The sequence below is a fragment of the Pteropus medius genome, unplaced genomic scaffold (genome assembly GCF_902729225.1).
Source record: "Pteropus medius unplaced genomic scaffold, Ma_sr-lr_union100, whole genome shotgun sequence".
Classification (NCBI taxonomy): domain Eukaryota; kingdom Metazoa; phylum Chordata; class Mammalia; order Chiroptera; family Pteropodidae; genus Pteropus; species Pteropus medius.
Genome location: NW_024342471.1, coordinates 8,001,598 through 8,022,326, shown reverse-complemented (window position 1 = coordinate 8,022,326; position 20,729 = coordinate 8,001,598). Strand labels below are relative to the sequence as shown.

At 42.2% G+C, this 20,729-nt stretch overlaps 1 protein-coding gene across 1 annotated transcript in view; it reads right to left on the bottom strand.

Moving 5' to 3' along the window:
- Window positions 1-2,723: 2,723 nt before the first annotated feature.
- The window catches only part of ASIP (agouti signaling protein), a 113,563-nt gene continuing 95,557 nt past the window's right edge, over window positions 2,724-20,729 (bottom strand). Inside the window, exons 7-9 of the mRNA XM_039864119.1 lie at window positions 8,207-8,376; window positions 6,917-6,978; window positions 2,724-4,301 (exon numbers count right to left, since the gene is read on the bottom strand). Of these exons, the coding sequence (XP_039720053.1) occupies window positions 4,128-4,301; window positions 6,917-6,978; window positions 8,207-8,366 (396 nt within the window). The 5' untranslated portion in view covers window positions 8,367-8,376 and the 3' untranslated portion in view covers window positions 2,724-4,127. The remainder of the gene's footprint in view (window positions 4,302-6,916; window positions 6,979-8,206; window positions 8,377-20,729) is intronic.

The following is a 20,729-nucleotide window of genomic DNA, read 5'->3' as shown; positions in this document are numbered from 1 at the left end:
TGGTTTTAATCCTTGAGCTGTACAGACTCCTGGAATGTCCCTTCTTGATTGGACATTACACACTTATGACTTGTTCATTTATGTATTCTCAGCCTCTGGCTATGAGGTAGTATGATTACTCTTTTGTTACTAATGAGGACAGAGGTTCAGAGAAGCCAAGTGACCTGACCCAAGATAATACAGTAAATTATATGCACATATGGTATGACTCCACAAACTTTGGAACTTAAATAATCATTAGTAACAAATGACATGGGACCCACTTGTCAACTGATCATGACACCTGTGGTCAAAACAATCAGACCGAAATTCACTACCATGCCCACTGCTGTTTCTTGTACACCTAACTGTGTTTCAGGCATTGTGCTAAGTAAGCACAATGATAACCTTGTAGGGACTCGAACTCCTGTTTTACAAATCAAGAAACAGCTTCTGAGAAGCCATGAGAGTGAGCTGCCTTTTGTACTAGGTAGGACTCTGAGCCCGAAATCCAAGTCCTTTCCATACCAAAGGCTCAGGTTTAGGAGGAAGGGAGCCTGGTTTCAGACCCTCTGATACTTGGATCAGTAACTCTGGAACTGTAATCTAGGTCCCCTAAAGACAAGACTACCACCAGAGAGTGCTGCCTGCGGTGGCCACCTCGGCAACTCTACCATGGCGGTCTTGGGGACAATGACTCAGTAGAAAAGAGGGGGAGACCACTGGTAATCTGAGCCAGAGATGTTAAAAGCCTTATTTCCCACAGCAGCCATGCTGCTGCCTCCAAGGGGCCCCTGCCTGTGTGTAAGCACACTCCCTTCCCTCAAGTCTGTCTCCTTCCAGACACAGGAAATACCTTTCCAGATGTTCTTTCCTGTGAGATCCCATGTAGTCCCCCTACCTCCAGTTCCCTAGGGGTTCTGGTTTGTTATCCAGCCTCCCCCCACTCCCTTTCCTCTTTGGAGATGTCCTGCCAGTTCTCAGAACCTTTTTTTTAACCAGAAAAAAACCACTCCTTTCACATCAGCCTTCCCTCTGATCTCCCGTCTGCCAATCTGTCACATGTGTGACACTGACCAGGCACCCACAATGAAAGATGACGTGTCTGCTAAGCCTCCAACCCCAACTCCGGATGTCTGGGCTCTGCCATCAAAGCTTCATGGGGAAAGGAGGAATTGGCCAAGGATCTTGTAGTGCAGCATTTCCCAACTTTTTTGGCACCAGGGGCTGGTGCTCCTATGCGAATGTAATGCCTGATGATCTGAGGTGGAGCTGAGTTAGTGATGCTAGTGCTGGGGAGCAGCTGCAAATACAGATGAAGCTTTGCTCACTTGCGCGCCGCACACCTCCTGTTGTGCAGCCCAGTTTCTAACAGGCCACTAACAGGTACCAGTACGCAACTTGGAGGTTGAGACCCCCGCTGTACTGTCTAGCCTGGCCATGGCTGGATTTTTTTCCAGGAAAAGGAATCATTACTAACAATGGTTCTAGTCTCTAACAAGGGCCGGTGGTCATGGCCCACTGGACCATAAGTTCTGTAAGGAAAGAATCCATATTGGACTTGTTCACCATAGTACTCAGCAACTGGCACAATGCCTGGCACAGTAGGTGCTCAAGACACATTTGTTGAATGAATGAACAGGCTGATCTTCCATGCAGTTGTCTGGACCCAGCAGCCAAGTGGTTTTGTCATTAGTGGGCTGGGTCTTTGATTTTGCATCCCTGGCCTCAATCCTGGAGCCAAATGGTGCCTGGTTGGTGAACAATGTTTGGAAAACAGGAGCGATGGCTGCAGTATGTCCCAATATTCTCGTTAATGATGTTTACTCAGCAGTTGTGATACAAGGAACAAAAAGTTCTTGTCCTGTGGGCTTGCAGCTTGAATGATGGTAAACAAGCAACTAGCGGCTTTCTCTCTATTTGTGGTTTTAAGGAATAAGAAGCATCACTATCTTAGGTTTATAACAAGAACAGCAGGAGTTTCCCATTTTATAGACAAATAAAAGGAAGCCCAGAGAACGCAAGAGACCTAGTGTGCAGAATTATGTTGCCAGCCTAGCCTAGAGCACCCTTCATTTTCTTGTGCTCTATCCAGATGGTTTCTGCTCTATCAAGTTCAGGATCTGGGTTTTGCCTCCTCCACTGTATACTGGTTATGACACTGCAGGCACAACCTGGATCTCCAGCTGGGCAAAGGGTACTTGGAAAGGAAGGAGTGTGATGGAATTTGAAAGATGGAAGACTGCAAGTGGACAAGTGAGCCAGGGGAGGTGACCTCACCTGTGCTGGCCTATGAGCCCCACTGTTCTTACCTCCAAAGACAGATACATGGTAGTTATCAGGGCTGAGGCAACTACTCCAAATTTTTCTGTTTCATAACCTCTAGAATTTTTCTTGTGTACAGGTTTTAAAAAATCATCTATCTTATACCACCATTGTTTGCAATTTCCTGTTTCTTGCTTATAGTGATTCCTTGAGGAAGAGCTCCAGCTGCTGGTGGGTACTGAGGGGGTGGCAGCTCAGCTTTTCTTCCTACTGGCAGGGATACCTCCAGCCAAGCGGTGCAAGTTGATGATGTCATTTGCAGCCCTTGCCCCTCAAGGTGCTGGGAGTTTCTATGTTACCCCTGACCCTGGCTGGTCCTTCCTCACAGACCCTGCCCACACTATCCCCTTTCCCCTCAAAGCTGTATCGCAAATGTTCCCCCTTCCAAAGATATAACACTGCACTCGGTTTCTCACAGACTCAGAGAATTTCTAAGAATGGAATTTCAGGCAGCGGCTTGGGATATTTTAGGAGACAGGCCCTAATAGTTCAGGACAAATGTTACTTCTGCTTATTGTTGACCTTAAAGATAAAAGTCAGTTATTTTACCAGCAAAAAGGAATTTATTCAGAAACAGCAAATGATTGCAATTCAGGACAAGCAAGCTATAACGCAAACCATAGGCAAGTCTGACAAAGAGAGGAACTTTATGGAGAAAGAAGTTGGGAGGGGTATTGAACAAAAGTCCATTGGAAAGATGATGGTTTCTCATTGGCTGAATTGCTGGAGTAGTTGATTTCTTGTGGGAGATGTATATCTTTTCCTGTTGGGGCCTATAATTGATTCTTTCCTCTTGAGGATTCATCCCTTAGGGTCTGTAATTGACATCCAGTGGTACTGTGTGAAAGCTCTCCCTTCTGGCTTCCTGACTCCATTTGAGCAAAGTTTCCTTTTGTTTTCAGATCAGCAAGCCCCAGGCCCAATGCCTGGTTACTGTCTGGCAGAGCTGGGGTGGGGAGTGAGGAAGGATTTCTGAATTCCTTCTTACTCTAGGCTGTCATGTTAGAATACCTGGGGACCAGTGATCAGTGTTCATTTAGCTTAGGAGTGGGAGAAACTCCAGCCCCTCTGGGAATCCCCGGGAGAAAGGGAGGAGTGGGTACAAGTGGGACCATTGTTTGGGAGCCGCCTAAAGCTATAGGAACCTCAGGCCAGAGCCTTCTGGCTGTCGGGACCCATGGCATTGCCCAGTCACAACCAGCCACCTCAGCCACCCGTTTTCATCTGCAAATCCCCCCAGGATAGACAGCCCAGCGACATCGTGTATGGAGTTGTAGTCATTCTTTTTTTTTTCCTGGAGGTGAGAGGAGCTCCTTAGAAGGGGGAAAAGGTGAAAGACTGAATGGCAGTTTCTTAATGTTTCCTTTCTGTCTGGCTAGTCTGCATTTCTGGGATTTGGAGGCATCTTCGGGTGTTCCCAGGTTTGAGGGTAGAGGGCAGCATTGTCTCCAGCTGTCGGTCCAGAGAAACGCTTATCAGGAGTGCTGCCTTAGGGCGGGAGTAACCTGGTTTCCCCAGCCCCGGAGATAGCGCGTGCGCAGTACGCGGGACTTCCACAGTCAAGTGGACTCGGGAAGGAAAAAGGATCTTTTGGGTCCTTTAAAAAAACAGCCGCACACGGTCAAGCAGCTTACAGATGCTATTTGGATTTGAGCCCAAGCCAAGTCTCCTTGAAGTCCTGAAAGCTATGCCCCAGCCTCAATCGCCATGCCCGCGCCCAGTCTGGAAAAGCCACACCTACTACAAATTACCGCTCTAGAAGGGCTCCCAGGGTCCCTGGGGAGCCCCGTCTTGCCCCGCAGGCGGCGGAAAGGCAAGCAGGTTCAGCAGTTGGGGTTGAGCACGCGGCAGGAGCAGACGCTGCGGAAGAAGCGGCAGCTGCAGAAGGCGCACGGGTCACAGCAGGCGGGCGCTGGCCACTTGCAGCTGCTGCGGATGGCCACGCAGGGGGCGGGCAGTGGGGGCCGGCGCCGCTCCACCTTCATCGAAGGCTTCCTCTGTGGGGAAACACCAGGGCTGCCCCAGTCGCCCACGCGCGCCTCACCTGTCCTCACCTCTGCCTGGGAACTCCGGGTTACGGAGGCCTCCAACCAGACATTCCCACCCACTGCCACTGCCTGTGCCTGCTCGACTCATACCTACCAGGCCTAGGGGGTCTCCCCTGTCTCCATCCCCGTCAAAATTGATAAGGCCCACTTCTCTCCCTAGGGGATCCCATTCAGCTCCAGTTTTTAACTACCACCTCTTTCTTTTCCCCTTCCGGTGTATCTGCAATCCCTGTCAGTTCTGCCTTTCCAATAAATCTGGAGTCCACCCACTTCTTCACCTTTGCTAGGCCAGGCCACACTGTCTTCTGTCTGCTGCTCCGGCCCCATGCAGTCCAGCCTCCGAAGCTCCAAAGGAACCTCTCCAAAGACCTATGACGGCATCCCACTCTGGTTTGAAGCCCCCCAATAGTTTTTCTTTGTACTTAGAATAAAACATAAACTTTACTTTGGCCCTTGAGGCCCTTTGTGGTTTGGCCCCAGCCACCTCTCTCACCTGTCTTCACCACACTGCCCCTGTTATGGTGCGAATGATTCTGAGACCCACGGAGCCAATTGAGATTAATTATGAGCTTTTTTTAGCCGGCCGGCAACTGACTCTCTACCATGCAGGGTTAGAGGAGATCAACCCCGAACTTCCCGAGGTGGGCAGCTTATAAGGTCTCCTACTACATTTTTGAATGAATAGGTCACAAGAAGCAGAAGTTAGTCGTTAACCTTTTGTACACAGATAAAGGTATCTGGGGGAGCTCTCAGCTCAAACAAGGCCTAATAGACAATTTTATCATCTTCACCTTGGAATGTTGCGCTTCTCCTTGGGGCTGGCGCCTGGAGATACAACCTCCCTGTAACTGAGTAACTGCTCTCCCTGAAACTGGAGAATTTCCACTTTTACACCCCACTGACCTTCTGTGCACCAAACACAAAAATGTTACTGCTTCAGGGCCTTTGAGCTGGCTCCTCCCTTTACTGGAGACCTTCTTTGCTATGCTGTTCCATATAGGTAACTACTAGACATATGAGGCTACTGAGTACTTGAAATTGTGTCTAGCATAAGTGAAGAACTAAATGTTCAAATTTTATTTAATTTAAATTAAATTTAAAACTGAAGTAGTGTAAATATTTTTGTTGAACACGATCATTTTGTTAGGACTACGTTTGACTTTTAAAAATTAGCTTTGGAATTGAGAAGTATTGTAAGTGTAAAATCTGAACCAAGTTTCAAGACTTAGCCCAAGGAAAAAAAGGTAAAATATCCCAACTTTTTAATGTTGATTACATATTAAAATAATATTTTGGATATGTTAACTAAAATAGTAAATTTGATTCCATGTGTTCCTTTTTATTTTTTAAAAATGTGGCTACTAGAACATTTAAAGTTATATATGTGGCTCACATTGGATTTCTCTTGGGCGTTGGTGCTCGAGATTATTGAGTTTTTCAGCCTATATGCTGCTTCCTTGGAGGGCTTCTTTGGAGACCACGCTTCTTTTCAGTGTCTCATTACTATGCTTTAATTCCTTCAGAGTTTATCATATTCTGAATTTATTTAATCTGTTTTTGATTCACTTGCTGTTTGCCAGTTTCCCTCACAAGAAGGTAAATTCCATGAGAACAAAGATGTATCTCCCTTGTTCACTTCTATATTCCCAGTACCTAGCATATAAATATACTAGTGACCAATTACATACTCTTATCTATCAATCATCTGATCTGCTTGTTCACTTTACAGAAGGCACAGAGAGAAGCAGAGACTTTCTCAAGATCAGACAGTGCCAGGTCCTACCTCCTAATGCCTAGTCCAGGACGTTCTGCTCTGGTTACAGCTGATCTGATAAACAGAAGCCTCTAAGACAGGAATAACATGAGCATTTCAACAATGCCTTAATCAGTTATTTCCCAAATGTGGGAACCTGTATCATAGTGGTATGATTTTAACTAGTACATGAATATTGAATTACGCTGAATCACATAGTGAGAAAGGATTCTTTTTTCAATCTCGTTCAACTTGAAAGGCTCAGTTTGGTGCCAACACTTTCTGCCTTTTAACACAAAGAGTAAGCCTCAGATTTAGAGCCTTTGGCAACACCATCCAGCCAAAATCGACTAACAATATTTTATTTTCATTCTACTTATTTCTACCTTCTATTTATGACAAGTGATATTGGTTTTGTATCATAGTTGTATACTTTTTTTAAGTTTTAATTTTAAACAACTATATTTATTAAGGAGATGAAACTCAGATATGGCAAAAGTTGTGAAATGGTTCTGAAATTACTGAGGTTTGGGAAACATTGCATTCATCCAAAAGAATAAGTGATGATGAATTTCAGACAGGGGGCTAGCTAGTATAGGAAGATACTTTTTATCAGGTAAACTATTACTCAGTGAACCTTAGCTCCCTGGTAAAGGTCTGGTTCAGGGCTAAAAGCCAGGAAGCCTTTAAATAGCTGTCAGCTTCTTTTGTTCATGTAGGCCTGGAAAATCTTTGAGTTCCTAGCCAGAACTTGGGGGTCTTCTCCTTTTAAGTCCAGTCCCAACCCCACAAAGAGAACTCACAGTCCTACCTTGGAAGATCTCTTCTTTTCCGCCTCTTTTCTGCTGATCGTTTTGGATTTCTTGTTTAACGCTTCAAAGAGAGACAGAAGGAGCAAAGCCAGATGTTTCCGGGGGCCCTGAGCTGAGGGGTTCTTGGAAGTCCCAGGGTAGGGGAGAGGAGGAGACGTTGGCTAAATGAATCACTTCTTGGTACTTAGGCCAGCAGGTTCTTGTTAACCTGGCTGCTGACCTGGAACTGGAGACTGAGAACAAAGTGTCTTCTGAGGGAAGGCAAAGAGGAGATTCAAGGGGGCCCTGGAAAATGGATTTGGTGTCTTGTACATGGGTGAACCTGTGTTTCCCATATTCCTATTTTCCATTTCTCAGAGCTTTTGGAGCCAGGCAGACCTGATGTGAATCCAGCCTCTGCCACACAGCTGTGTGGTCTTAGCCAACCTACTTAATTAACATCCTGAAGACTCAGTTTTCTCATATGCAAATAGGGTAATACTTGCAGGATGTCTTGAGGATAAATAAGGTATGTTTATAGAGTGGAAAGTCTGGCACATCGAAGGTGATCAATGAGTGTCGATATGCCCCAGCCCTTTTCCTTGCCTTACTTTGCTGATACATCTAGAATATCCTCTTTTCCCAGTGAGAGGCAAGGCAGTAAGGAATATCCATTTTGAGCTTAGGTTCTGGAGTTAAGTACCTGAGTTTGAATTCTGGGTCTGTCAGTTAAGAACTGTGTGATCTTATGTTAGTTGCTTAACTTTCTTAAGCCTAAATTTTCTCCACTGTGAAAATCGTATTCACCTCATAGTGCTTAGCACACAATAAGTACGTTTGTTATTATTATTAGCAGGTGAAGTCAAACCAGAAGATCTCTAGTGCCGGCTCTAATGCTCCTGATATTTATCCTGAGCATTCTCAAGCCTGGCATGACAAGACTGCTCATCCCAAACTTGGTTATATTCTGCAGGATTTCCTAAAGTTTGTTACCATTGATAGGAGTTCTGTGATTTAATAGGTTTCAGAAATGCTACATTAAACCAAGTTCACTAATTGTCTTGACTTCAGGCTCTCTCAGAGCTTCTAACATGCTAAGCTGTATAGCAGATTGTTGGCATGCAGGGCTTTCCCAAACCAAATGAGTCATGGGATGGTTTATTCCTCCAGGATTATTTCACGGAATGAGCAAAAAGAGCCCTGACCTATGGCAATGGATCCTGCTATCAGCCTGGGGAGCATATTTGATATCCTACAGCCCCTTCTCATGGGCCAGAACCCAGAGCTGTGTCCCAGGCCAGACTACTTACCCACGATAGAGACAGAAGGGGAATCCAACAGCTTCATGGAGGAGTTGTTCCCCAGACTCCTGTCATTTCTGGGCTTTTCTTCAGGTGCCAGGTGGCTGTAGGCAGTGAGGAAACACAGGCAGACCAGCAGGGTAGCCAGGAACAGGCGAGTAACATCCATCTTGGGAAGACTGAATGGGAAAGGGAAGGCAGTAGAGGTTGCGGCGGCAAGAAAATGTGGCCTCTTGCTTTCTTTGTTTCTCTGGGCTGGTGCTCTTACTCCATAATACAAGTGTCCCAGTGGAGCTGGAGGACCAGCAAGGCTTGGGACAGGGAAGGGGAACTGATGAAGGAAGGAGAGAGAAAAGGAGAAATGGGAAGAGAAAGCCAGACAAGGAAGGGAGGGAGAATAAAGCAAAGAGAAAAGGAGTGCATTGCAATTGGTCTCTGCCATCCGGAGAGTGGAGTGCTTTTTTTTCTTTTTGTTTTAAAGTCAGTGGCCCCAGGAGGCCCTAGGTGTGGACAGAGTTGTTGAAATTTCCCTAGGACTGCCTCACAATGGCAGAGAATACTTTTACTAAGGTGCTCATAAGTTAAGACTCAGTAAGAAAGATGCAGAGATAAATGGTTCTTTTAGACAAATGTGTATGTCATCACATACACTATATTCCCATACCTAGAGGGAATGAATGAAGGTATAGTTTGTGTCAGGAGAATGGACCTATGACATAGGCTAACTGGATTTGTTGATTTATTGATCTATTGCTAGCTGGATTTTGGTGAAGCGGATAGATCCCAGAGTAGATTTCTTCCCTCGAATGTCAGAGTTTGGCTCAATCAGGGCTTCAGCAACATCTTTATCTTCTGTGAGTGTAGGATCCCCACTTTGGATCTTCCCTGTGCATGTTCTCTGTGATCTGGGAAGAAATTGAGGCTGCTTTTCCAAGGTTCTGTCTACCCTGCCATAAGACGCTGTGGGCAGGAAGAGAATTAAACAGTCTGCTCATGCTGGACCTGCTACTCCTGGGCTCCCCTTAGAGTACCTGGCCAATATCTAGCCTATTCCTCCCAGTCCTCAGCTTGGTGGGAGTAAAATTTTCTGCATGTCTGTTATATTCCGAGAGGAGGGGATCCAAACAGTCGGCCCTCACCCTCATTATAAACATCTTGAAGTCCATCCTCTACCTGTCTCAGCCCTAATGCCAGTTCTTCTGATATCTTTAGATCCTTTCATCACTGGGCATTTGTTTATCGTGAACTGGCCACCAATTTTCTTTCTCAAAGCCTGGTAATGAGTCAATGAAATTAGCACTGGGCTGGGAGTCAGGACCTTTGAGTTTTTGTCTTGGCTTAAGCATTAGTATGATGCATGACTTTGGATAAATCCATTATTTTTTTATGAACTCTAATTTCCTTCTTGTTAAAACTAGGGGAGTGGGCGAGGTCAGTGGTTTGCATTCATTTAGCAGGGAAACTCTTCAAGTAAACCAAAATTCCAATACGTAAAACAGAAAGAGGCAATAAAGAAGTTTCTTAGGAGGCTCACATCTTTATCGTGTGGTGGGTCAACACATCTCCTCAAGCCCTAACACCCAACACATCTCTTCAGGCCTCAGGTTCCTAGCTTGTGCAATTTGATCTCCGAAGTTCCTAGCCCCTATCAGCAATAGCTAAAAGAGACAAATCTGTATCAGAAAGGGCTAGTTATTTGCGCCATTCTCTGCTTCTCAGAACTTTTACTGTCTCCTGTCAAAGCTCTTATCACATTGTTTATGTGTTTGTCTCTCCTACTTGATAACAAAAGGTGAGGTCATGTTTTTCTCATTTCTATGGCCTAGAGCCTAGCACGATGATTAGAGTAGTAACTTGGCCAATGTCCAGGGAAGGCCCTGTTTTATTCATAACAGACAGCGAAACCCCATTCCATTTGCCTAGTATTGGTTTAGACATGGGCATGTGACTTAAGATGATCTGACCAGAGGAAGCCCAGGCCTTCTTCTGGTTGTTTAGGGAAGCTCTTTCTCTCTCAGTGGATATGTAATAAGAAGCTCTTAGTCTTGGTTGGTTCTGGTAGCCATCTTGTAGAGGGAAGCCATCTTTAGGATGAAGCTGACACGGTGTAAGGCAGATTGGACAGACAGTAAGAAAAGACATCGTTAAGCCACTAGGTTAGAACTTGCCTGAAGTCCATCTTATATCTGGACTTATTAGTCAGATAAACCAATACATTCCCCTTTATTGTTTTAAACTCGTTTAAATTCAGTTTTCTGTTAGTCTCAACCCACGACATTCTTAAGGATACTTTTCCTTGTCAATTGCTCTGGAGTTACATCTTCAGGTCTAAAATTGACTCTTAGGTAAAACTTGCATAGAGTACAAATTTTCTCCAGTATGGCAAGTGATGGTTGTTGTTGTTTTTTTTCTCCTTTCTATTTTTCCCCAGAAAAAGTAGCTGGCTTGCCTTTAGGGGTTATATTACATGAAAAATTCCTTTTCATTGAACACCAGGAAAACTATCAGCATAGAGAAAGGTTCATGCTGTTAGACGTGCACAGGAACTGAGACCAGCTAAGGGAATAGCAGGTCCCCATCTCCCAATTCTAGTGTGAGTGGCTGGAGCAAGCACATTATATTTGCTCTATCATTATCTATTAACTGATAGAGTAATTAATTGCTTCACTGGGTAAAGATATTGATGACCTTTATTAAAAGGTCAATGTGATCTAAGAAAAATAACTTTTCCATTACCAACCAATAATATTTCTCATTAATTTATCAAGTTTCAGATTTGCTTTTGGACAGAGCTATGTCCTAATGAGACAAGAGTTAGGACTGATAAGTTTTGATTATTAGGGGCAGAGGAAAAATCTCCATCATAAATAGTTATCATAATGTTTTAAAACTTTCTATTATACCATGCTGCCTAGAATTCATAAAAATTCAATGCAATAACACCTGGAATACAAAGAAGAAATATAATAATTAAAAATTATAAGATAATACTTTGATTAGTTGCATAAAATTAAATGTATATTTTGAAATTTTATTCTGGATCTCTGATTTCTTCTAAAAGCAATTTTGTATTTAATTTTGGCTTTCTGATTGTTGCTAAAGAGAACTTTTTTTTTTAAGTAGCAGAACTCTAGGTTCAATGAGTATTAGCTAGAACAACGAATCAGAAATAAATTCAACTTGAAGGGGAAAAAAAGGAAAAGAAAAGGTGGAGATATGGTAGGATGGATTGAGGAGAAGCTCTGATTAAGGCAAGTCACAAGAGTCATGTCATTGACTGAGAAGCAATATATGTAGTCATTCTATTTCTTTGGGTTTTCCTTATCATATATGATATCATGCTAATCAAAAAGCATGCTGGGAATTCCTGAAAAGAAGTGAAAGAGTGGTTGGGAAGTCTGAGTTAGAAAAGGAGTGGCTGGAGTTTGGGGAAGATTAACTGAGACCCAAAGTCCACATTCGTCACTTCCTCTGAACATCTAATAATACAGGAAGAAGATCACTTCACCATCAGATCAGCCAGTAGGCCTAATAGAAATATAGAAATACTAGCCACTGCACAATGGATAAGGAGGAAATCTCACCAGGTAACATCTCCAGACTAATTCAGAATTCATAGTGAATCCCAGGGAGGGAGGGAGGGAGGGAGGGAAGGAAGGAAGGAAGGAAGGAAGGAAGAAGGAAGGAAGGAAGGAAGGAGAGAGAGAAAGAGAGAAAGAAAGAGAAAGAAAGAGAAAGAAAGAGAGAAAAGAAAAAGAAAAGAAAAGTTCCTTTGCCATTACAAGCAACTCTTAAGGAATAAACTTAAAATACAGTTTCTTAGAACCTACACGACTTAGTGGAAGTATAAAACTAGTCTGAGTCTGAGAAGAATGAAGTCTCAGTGGAATTAGTCGTGTTTGTGTATTGGGAGAGGGCTAAGAACCAGTATTCATTGATCTTAGGGGGATATGTATATTTTAAATGTAATATAGGTCCATAAAACCTAGTTGTATTATGATCCTTAGGGTAAGAATTTTTTAGAATTCAGAATTTTGTAAATTTTAGGAAAACAATATCATCTACACACTATATTAAAGCAGAAATAAGGGACGTGGGAGCACCTATGATAAAAAAAATATTGATGCTTCTGTATCAAAAAGGTGAGAATATTCATAATAAACAGAATAAACAAAGACTGTGAATTGATTCACATCAATTCAGGTCAGGTTTTGTCGCCAAATTATTTCAAGTAAGGTCGGATTTTGCTGCCAAATGAATTACCAAAGGAAAACTAAAAAATTATTGTTTTCAGAGTTTGGAGATTTTGCAATTTCAGGTAAAGGATTACAGGCTTGTATAAACCTTCATTGCTGTTACTCCTCAACATGGGATACACATTTCCTGCTATTCATACAGAATAATACTGACAGCAGTGACTACCTGTGCAATTGTATTTCTCAAGAATTTGTCCTTTCACCGTGTAGTGGTAAGACTGTTCTTTGTTTGATCTGTGGTATCACTAATGACAATTCCTCCTCTTAAATTCACCATCTCCTTTAACTTACTGCTTAAGACTTAAGATGAATTTCTCTTCAGCATGGTAGATGCAAAGAATTCAGAAAGGGGAGTCAGGTCACCTGGTGTACCTGCCATTTTAATGGCTGTGTGACACTGGGCCTGTCTGGGCCTCTGCTTTCTTATCTGTAAAATGAGGGAATAGGACTACATGACACAGTGCACATTACAAGGCACAGAGTAGAAACGTAATAAAGATTTGTTTAAAGAATGAAAGAAACTAAAGACCTTTCGATTCTAAAACTATGAATCTGTAATTTCTGATTCCTGCTTCCCAGGCTTTGGGGCAGGTAAAACAGTTGCATAAAGATTTTGTACAGGCCACTTTCTGTGTATCCTTGCGTTGAGGAATTTACAAATGCGTGTCGCTGAATTTGATTAAACTCTGGAAAAAAGGTCATGGGATGTCATGGCTAAATGCAATTGGCTTATGTATCTCAGGAGTCTTGTTGTATGTGTGTGCATGCGTGTGTGTGTGTGTGTGGGTGTGTGTAAACATGAGTACTAATGTGTAAGAGCTCTGATTGAGAGAATGTGGGAGACAACAGTGTCCAGATCATCTCTGAGTATGATAAGGTGAGGAAACAGTATATCAGTACACAGTGCACACTGAGTATGTACCTCACGCATCACCTTAACACTGGGGATAGCCTGATATCTTAATCCTTCAGGGTCAAAGCCTTGGTTCCCAAAGCAAAAGAAAAGATTATAATCTCCCAATGATGGGGGATGACTGACCACCTATTAGGACAGAGGTATAGTGAGAGATGGGAGCTGAAGACAGTGAACAATATTAGCTGCTGATGACCATACTAGGTGTTAATGAGGCACAGCCCTGAGAGCCTGCCCTGGGCATTGCTGGTGGCACCAGTTAGGGAAGCCAGGATGTCTGGACAGCCTGAAAGCTGGCATTGCAGAGGAAGTGACTGGGCTCAGTTGGTTGTAACAATGGCTTCCACTAGTCTTGCCATGCACCAATGGCCAGGATCTGGGTGAAGCTCATCCCTGTGGAGGAGAAAAGTGGCCAGAGGTAAAGTAATAATGTTCAGTAGTGGCCCAACATGGAGGAGTAACTCATATAGCCTACTGGTGTTGGAGGCACTCTCCCCTAACCAGTCTTTTGGAACTAAACATACGCTTGGGAAGAAAGGGAAATTATATCAGGAGGGAATCTTAACCTTGAATTTGTCTGCAAAACTGTGCATATGTGCATTTTTCTGGAAAGAATGTCTGTAACTTTCTCTGGATCTGTAAGAAAGTCTCTGGCCTCTAAGAAGCCCAGAACTACTCCACTTCTAGGAGCTAAAATGGAGACCCCATCTTTGTACATTTGTTTCTGAAACCTGAGTGGAGCTCATCCAGAATCATAGGCACATGAAGCAGAGGTAGTCAGTTTTCTTCTGTTCATGCAATAATTCAGTTCTATAGTTGGGAAAGTATACTTGTTTGAAGGGACACATCATTCTAGACTAGTGCTGGTTTAAAATATGTTAAAGAAATATAACACTGAAGCAAACTGAAGAATATAAACAGTGTGGTCCCATTTGCAAACAAGTATCAAAAGTCCCTCAAATGCATATATGCTTACATATGTAAAGAAAAAACTTGGAAGAATACACATTAAAAGTTTAATTGCAATTACTTCTTAGGAGTGAAATTAAGAATAGGAGTGATATAGAGACATGCACTTCTTCTTGTACTGTGTTTGATTTTTTTTTTCAAATACGTTACTACTTTGTAATAAAAAAAAAACAAGGAATGACATAAATAAATTACTGGATGCTGCTTGACTTATCGAAAGATCTAAAGAAACTGGATGGAGAGTTATATTTGATTTCTGATGAGACTGGAGAATTTGCAGGACCTTCCTCCCCCTTCATACCTCAAATTCAGGTTACAGTTTGCTCTTAGCACCTACTGCTCTGTCACCAAAACATAAGACTTTCTCCAAGTGCATCTTCTTTCTACCTGGGTTCCTTCTATGCCCTGAAACACTCCCAAAGCCTATTATACTTCTGGTTCATCAGCCACTGTTTCTGATATGCCAAAACCTGAGAGAGGTAATATAATTTTTGTTGTGGTTTAGTTTTTTTGCCAAACCAGCTATACCAAATACTGACAGTCAGGGCCAGAGGAGAGATAGCTCTCATTCATAGTTACCTATATTTCCCATACTAGATGTTCAGTGGCTGCATAGGGATCTCACCTTTCACCCACCTGGACAGCTAGTGATATGCATCCACAATAAGTGCAGCTGGGCTGAGCTCAGGAGGCTCCACTGGGGCTATTGGCCCATTTCTTAATGTTCCCTCAGGCTTATCAACAATGATTATTTCTGGGGTAGCATGAAGGTGGTAATATGTTTTATCTACTTAGCTTTGTCTTGGAATGGACAATCAAGCAACGAATATTTTTTGAGTGCCATGGGAAGCCTTCTAATGATCCTCCACTCCAGGGGAGTTAATTATTCTCTCCTCCCTAGACACACTGTATTGTAATAATTTGTTCATTTGCCTGTTTCTTTTAGACTGAGGACTCATTAAGGGCAGAGCTTGTACTTTATTCATCTCCATGCCCATCCCTCCCCCTCTACCTCCTAGGCCCAGTGTCAAGCACCATGCTCAGTAAAAAATAAGGCCTCAGTAAATGTTTCTGTCAATTGAGTCAAGTTACTGTATGCTCAGTATAGATGAATAACAGAGGCCCTGTCTTTAAATGTCTTTCAGTCCTGCAGGGAAGACAAACAACCACAAAAAAAAAAAAAAAAAAAAAAAAAAAAAGGAGGAAAATAGAGCTAGAGCTGAGGTGCAAGTGAAATAAATGCCTTGAGTAGGCAGGAGAAGGAGGGTGGTTAAACACTATAGTGCCTTAGATGCTACTGTTATTCTCAAGCAAGGACTTCTCTCAGTTCCTCAGCCTCCTTCCAGTTTGGAGCTGCAGCTCCTAGAGTGCTTCCATACTCACCTCTGTACTGCTCTTACCGGGTCCTCCCTCTCTCACATGGTTCCATGTGACAGACAGGGGTACCTTTCCTCTTCATCTTCTGCCACCTTTTGCCTTTGGCAGAAGATGAAGAGGAATTCCTACCCTGATTCCACTCTTCTCATGGCTGGACCATTGGCAACCTTTGGACCTTTGTACAAATATCACCTCTTTCTTTGACCACTCTATTTAAAAGTCTCCTTCCCCAGTTTCTATCTATCCCATCTTCCTTTTTCTTTCATAGCTCTTATCACATAGCTCTGTTTGTCTTCTTACTGACTTTCCTCTCTTATAGAATTTAAATTTTCAGAAGGCAAAGACCTTGTCATATTCATTTTGCCGCTCCCACTACAGAGCAACACCGAGCACAAAGCAGGCACACAAATGTTTGGTAAATGAATGAATGAATGGGTAGAAAAGAAAATCAACAACAGAAAGTCCCCAGACTTGTTGGGCCAACAGGACAGGTTATCAATCAGACTGATGGTGACTCAGTTTCTTTTCCTTGTCCTTTGTTCTATCATACAGGGAGCTGGATGACCCTTAAGTTTCATCAGCATCTCTTATCTGAGTGCTAGGATAAGCTCAGGACTCTGGCTTTTCTTAAGATCTTTGATCTTATATTTGACCAAGAAAGTAAAAGAGATAATCTAATTGGTGGGTAAAGTGATTGGCAAGGGGACTGAGATGGGGATATAAGAATCATAGGGCATTAGAACTGGAAGAGACCTTAGGGATTATCTTGTCCAGGGAACTTAAACCTGGTTGTGTATTAGAGTTGTCAGTTGTTTTTGCCCCCATGTAAATGTTAAGATATAATTTACATACAGTAAATTGTTAAGATATAATTTACATACAGTAAAATGCACAAATTTTAAGTATCCAGTTTGATGAATTTCAACTTATATATACACCTGTTTAACCACCACTCAAATCAAGAAAAAGAACATTTCTTTCACTCCTAAAAGTTTCCTCGTGCCTCTTTCCGGTCAATACCCATTTTCACTCCTCAAAGGTAACCTCTATTCTGACCCCGACTACCACAGAACAATTTTGCTGGTTTATGTACTCATATAAATGGAATCATACTGAATGAAGTCTTTTGTGTCTGAATTCTTTTGCTCAACGTAATGTTTTTGAGGGTTATTCATTTTGTTGCATGCATAAGTAGTTTGTTCTTTTTTTTTTTCTGATTTAGTATTCTGCCGTACGTATATCATATTTGTTTATCCATTCTCTTGGGGACCTTTTACAAATTGCAAACCCCAAAGCCTGCCCACTGAAGATCCACTGAATCCGAGTCTCCAGGGATGGAGCTTGGAAACATATTTTTAGTAAGCTTCCAAGAGATTGTGATGTATAGCCATGTGTGAAAAACATTGATTTTGTCCATTTACTCTGATTCTACAGGTAAGGAAACTGAGGCTGTGAGTAGGAAAGGGTTTTCCAGGCAGAAACTTGAATTAGTAGGAGTCGAGACTAAAACCTCTTTCACTGTAAGAGAACCCAAATTGCTAATTAGTGACAAAGTCAGGGACGTAAATCATAATAGCTTCCATTTATTGCATATCTGCTATATGCCAGACTCTAGGCAATCAGTACGTTTAATCTTCTTAACCAGCTACACGTCACAGCTGAGGAAACAAATCCAGAGCAGCCCAAGGAACAGTGGTAGTGAGTGACAGAGAGATGAGTCAATCCCAATTCTGCCTGACTCCAGAGACATACAAGAAGGTTGATACCTTTTCCTGAAGTGAATAGGAAGAAAACCTCAAATCCTTTCTTTTGGTGGTCTGCCATCTGGCCCAGTCCAGCTTGCTACAGTAGAAATAAAACAAAACGAAAACGGAAACCAGTATCTATCCCAATTCTCAAGCCCTAGTTTTAGAACTCCTTCAGTTCTGTACACTCAGTGCTCCATCAGTAAAAGTTGATTGCCAGACCGCCTAAAAATGTGCCAGCTAAGGGGAGAGTGATGCATTGCTTAATCACTAACCCTTCCTCCTCTATCGACAGGTTCCCCTGCAGGGGAGGGGACTGCTGTCAATGGGTCTGTCACAGATGGCTCTCCACATCTGAGAAGCAAGTTTCCCAAAGTAGGGAGGGCCTTGACTCTTTTATCAGGGAGTAAACTGACCTTAGCAATCAGGAACTAGAATGTGTCAGAGACACATCTGCTAGTTGAGATGCTGAGCCTGGAGTCTTGAGTCTGGCATGCTTTGTTTTTTATAATGAGGGAGTCTGAGAAGTATAAGGAATGGGCCAGCAAGAAAAATGGAGACTTCTCTTTTGTAGCTGTTGGGGTTGGGGGAGCAGGATGGGAAAGGACAAGAAGAAAGGGAAGAAAGCTTGTAGATACTGACAAAGACTCTCTCCCTGACCAAACTTTAGTTAGGCTCCTCTGAACCCTCTTCTCAGCTAGGCCTTGACCTTCTGTCTTTGGCCTGCCTAACCCAGTTTTAGCAAGAATCCTGTCAGTTTAGTGAGAATCCCACTACCCTTGAAATTTGATCACTTCTTGATATCTATTCAAGTTCTTCATCCTCTACCTTTGATGTAAAAGCCTGCCTTTAGCAAGAATCTTGTTAGGTCAGTTTAGTAAGAATCCCCCTAACCTTTGTCTCTTCTTAGTTATTTTCCATCCATTGACCCTCCCACTCTGCTTGTTGACTATAAATCCCCAACTGTTTTTGCTGTATTCAGAGTTGAGTCTGAACTCCCCTCCCTCCATTGCAATATCGCTATTATAATAATCTCCAATAAAGTGTTCTTTACCATTTTAACAAATATCAGAATAATTTTTTAACAACACCAACATGATTTGATCTCTTGGGCTATATCTATACACACAGACTGATTTGACTGTTATGACTGAATTTACTAGTCTAATGCTTATGCCTAAAAGATGCCAAATTGAATAATATCCTAATGGGTGATTTGGGTCTTGTATAGACAGCCTGCTTCAGGACTCTTCTGAGACCAAGAACCATGCGGCAGGCCCAAGCTCTACCTATGGGGCCCTGAATTAGAATTTGAGAAAAGGCTTGAGGCTGTGTTCCTTCTCAAAAAGTAAAAGGACACAAATCATCCAGGCAGTTACTTGTCAGTGTGAAATCTGTCTCTGTTCCACTGAAACAGGGATCAGAGTCCAGGCTTCCCAGATACTCATTCTTATAGTGTCCCAAGGAATAGATTGCTGGTAAGAGCTGTTGAAATGATTAATCTCCTAACATCATTCCCTTCAGCCTAATTTAGTGTTCATTGCTCAACGAAGACCTTAGTGGTAACTTTATTGCTTTTGTTTTTGCCCTCCATAAGCCACTTCTCTCCCTTTCTTTGCCCCAGTAATCATTCTATCTTCTGATTTTCTGAATTCCTTTTACTTGGGGTCCACTCTGCACTCACTAAGCATGGCCTGAAACTGAGCCAACAGTCTGCTACGGTGCTCAATAACTTTATAGCAGAAGGAAGGGAAGAGGCTTTGAAATTTTCTACAGAAAAGGATAAAAGCAAAACCAAGGAAATACAACTTAGCAAACCTTAAGACCGCATGAAATTAGTTCTGTTTAGAGAGAGTAGAAAAGGTTTTGAAACAGACACATATGAAAGTGTTTTTCAGAGTGGGTCAAGATCTCTTGATCCCACAAAGACCACCAAATAACCAAAGAAAACTCCAATGTGCCATCCCTTTAGCAGAATAAATTTCCGATGTTGCTAAAACAGAGCAAACTATCCACAATTAAAAACATTAACCCAAGCTTTCCTCTAATGGGCATTAAAATGTGCCAAAATGGGCATCCACTCTGAAAAATAAAAAAAAAAAACTTAGAAAGGAAAAGGAGGATTTATAACAAATGAAATTTTGTTCATCTGTTTCTGCTCTAATAAATATAAAATGAACCATTCTACATAGGCAGACTGATCTCAAATCCGAAATTCTGCTCTGTGTGAGTAATTAGAAATCTGATACTATACATGACTTTCTGAAGATGTTTAAGGAAGTGCTAAAATGTGACTCCGGTGTCAGAATTGAGATTTTGGAGTAGTACTTCTTTCTAAGATTTTTTTTTTAACCACTAGAAAATGGAAAAAGCAGGGTAAAGAGAAATAAGAAGCTACTAGTTAGCAAAAGATAGATTGCTTCCTTTATGCTAAACTCCGAACTACTCCAACCTACAGAATCGAAACAAATATATCTATTAGCTTTACTGAAAACTAAAGAAAGAGGGATGACTAACAAGCTCTTTAAACTTACAGAAAGTATCAGCAGCTCTATTCACTTTGAAAGCTCATTTCAGTTGCCAACTAAACTCATGTGCTTCCTCTCAAAAAGTGGAAGTCACAGGAACTTTGTTTCTCACCTTGCAGCAGAGGAGGCTTACTGCTGCCTTGTCTGTAATTCCAAAGACAAGAACAAGAATACAACCAACCATAGTACAAAATTATTTCAAACTTCACTTCATCTTATGGGCAAGAAGATTCTCACCGATCCACAGTAATAAGAAATGTTTTATCAGCCAAAAAGCAGGAGCAAGCAGACCAGGAGAGCAGGTTTTACAAAAGAAGCAGAAGTAAAGAGGAGCATTCTTTTACAGAGGGAATCTCTAGCAACCCAGGTCATTTAAAACTTAAACCTAAAGAAGACAGGATCTCTGTAGGCAGCAGTAGAAAATTGTTTTCCTCCTACTTACAGCACCCTTTATCAGCCTCTCTAAGGGAAGTGAGAGCTGAGTGTCTTCCCAGTCGTTAGGCAGCAGAGGCAAAATGTGTTACTGTGAGATTTTTAAAAGATCCCAAGAGCTCCCAGTTTCCCCATCTCATCTCTGCTTACAAGAGATAGCCACAAGTCTTGGCATCCGATTTCCCTCAATTTCTCCTCAGTCTTTGGAATTAGAAACGGTGTTGACACTGTGGTTGAGTATATGTAATATAAGTGAACAATGTAATATAAGTGAATGATCAAAAATTATTATTTCCTTAAAAGCAATTAGTC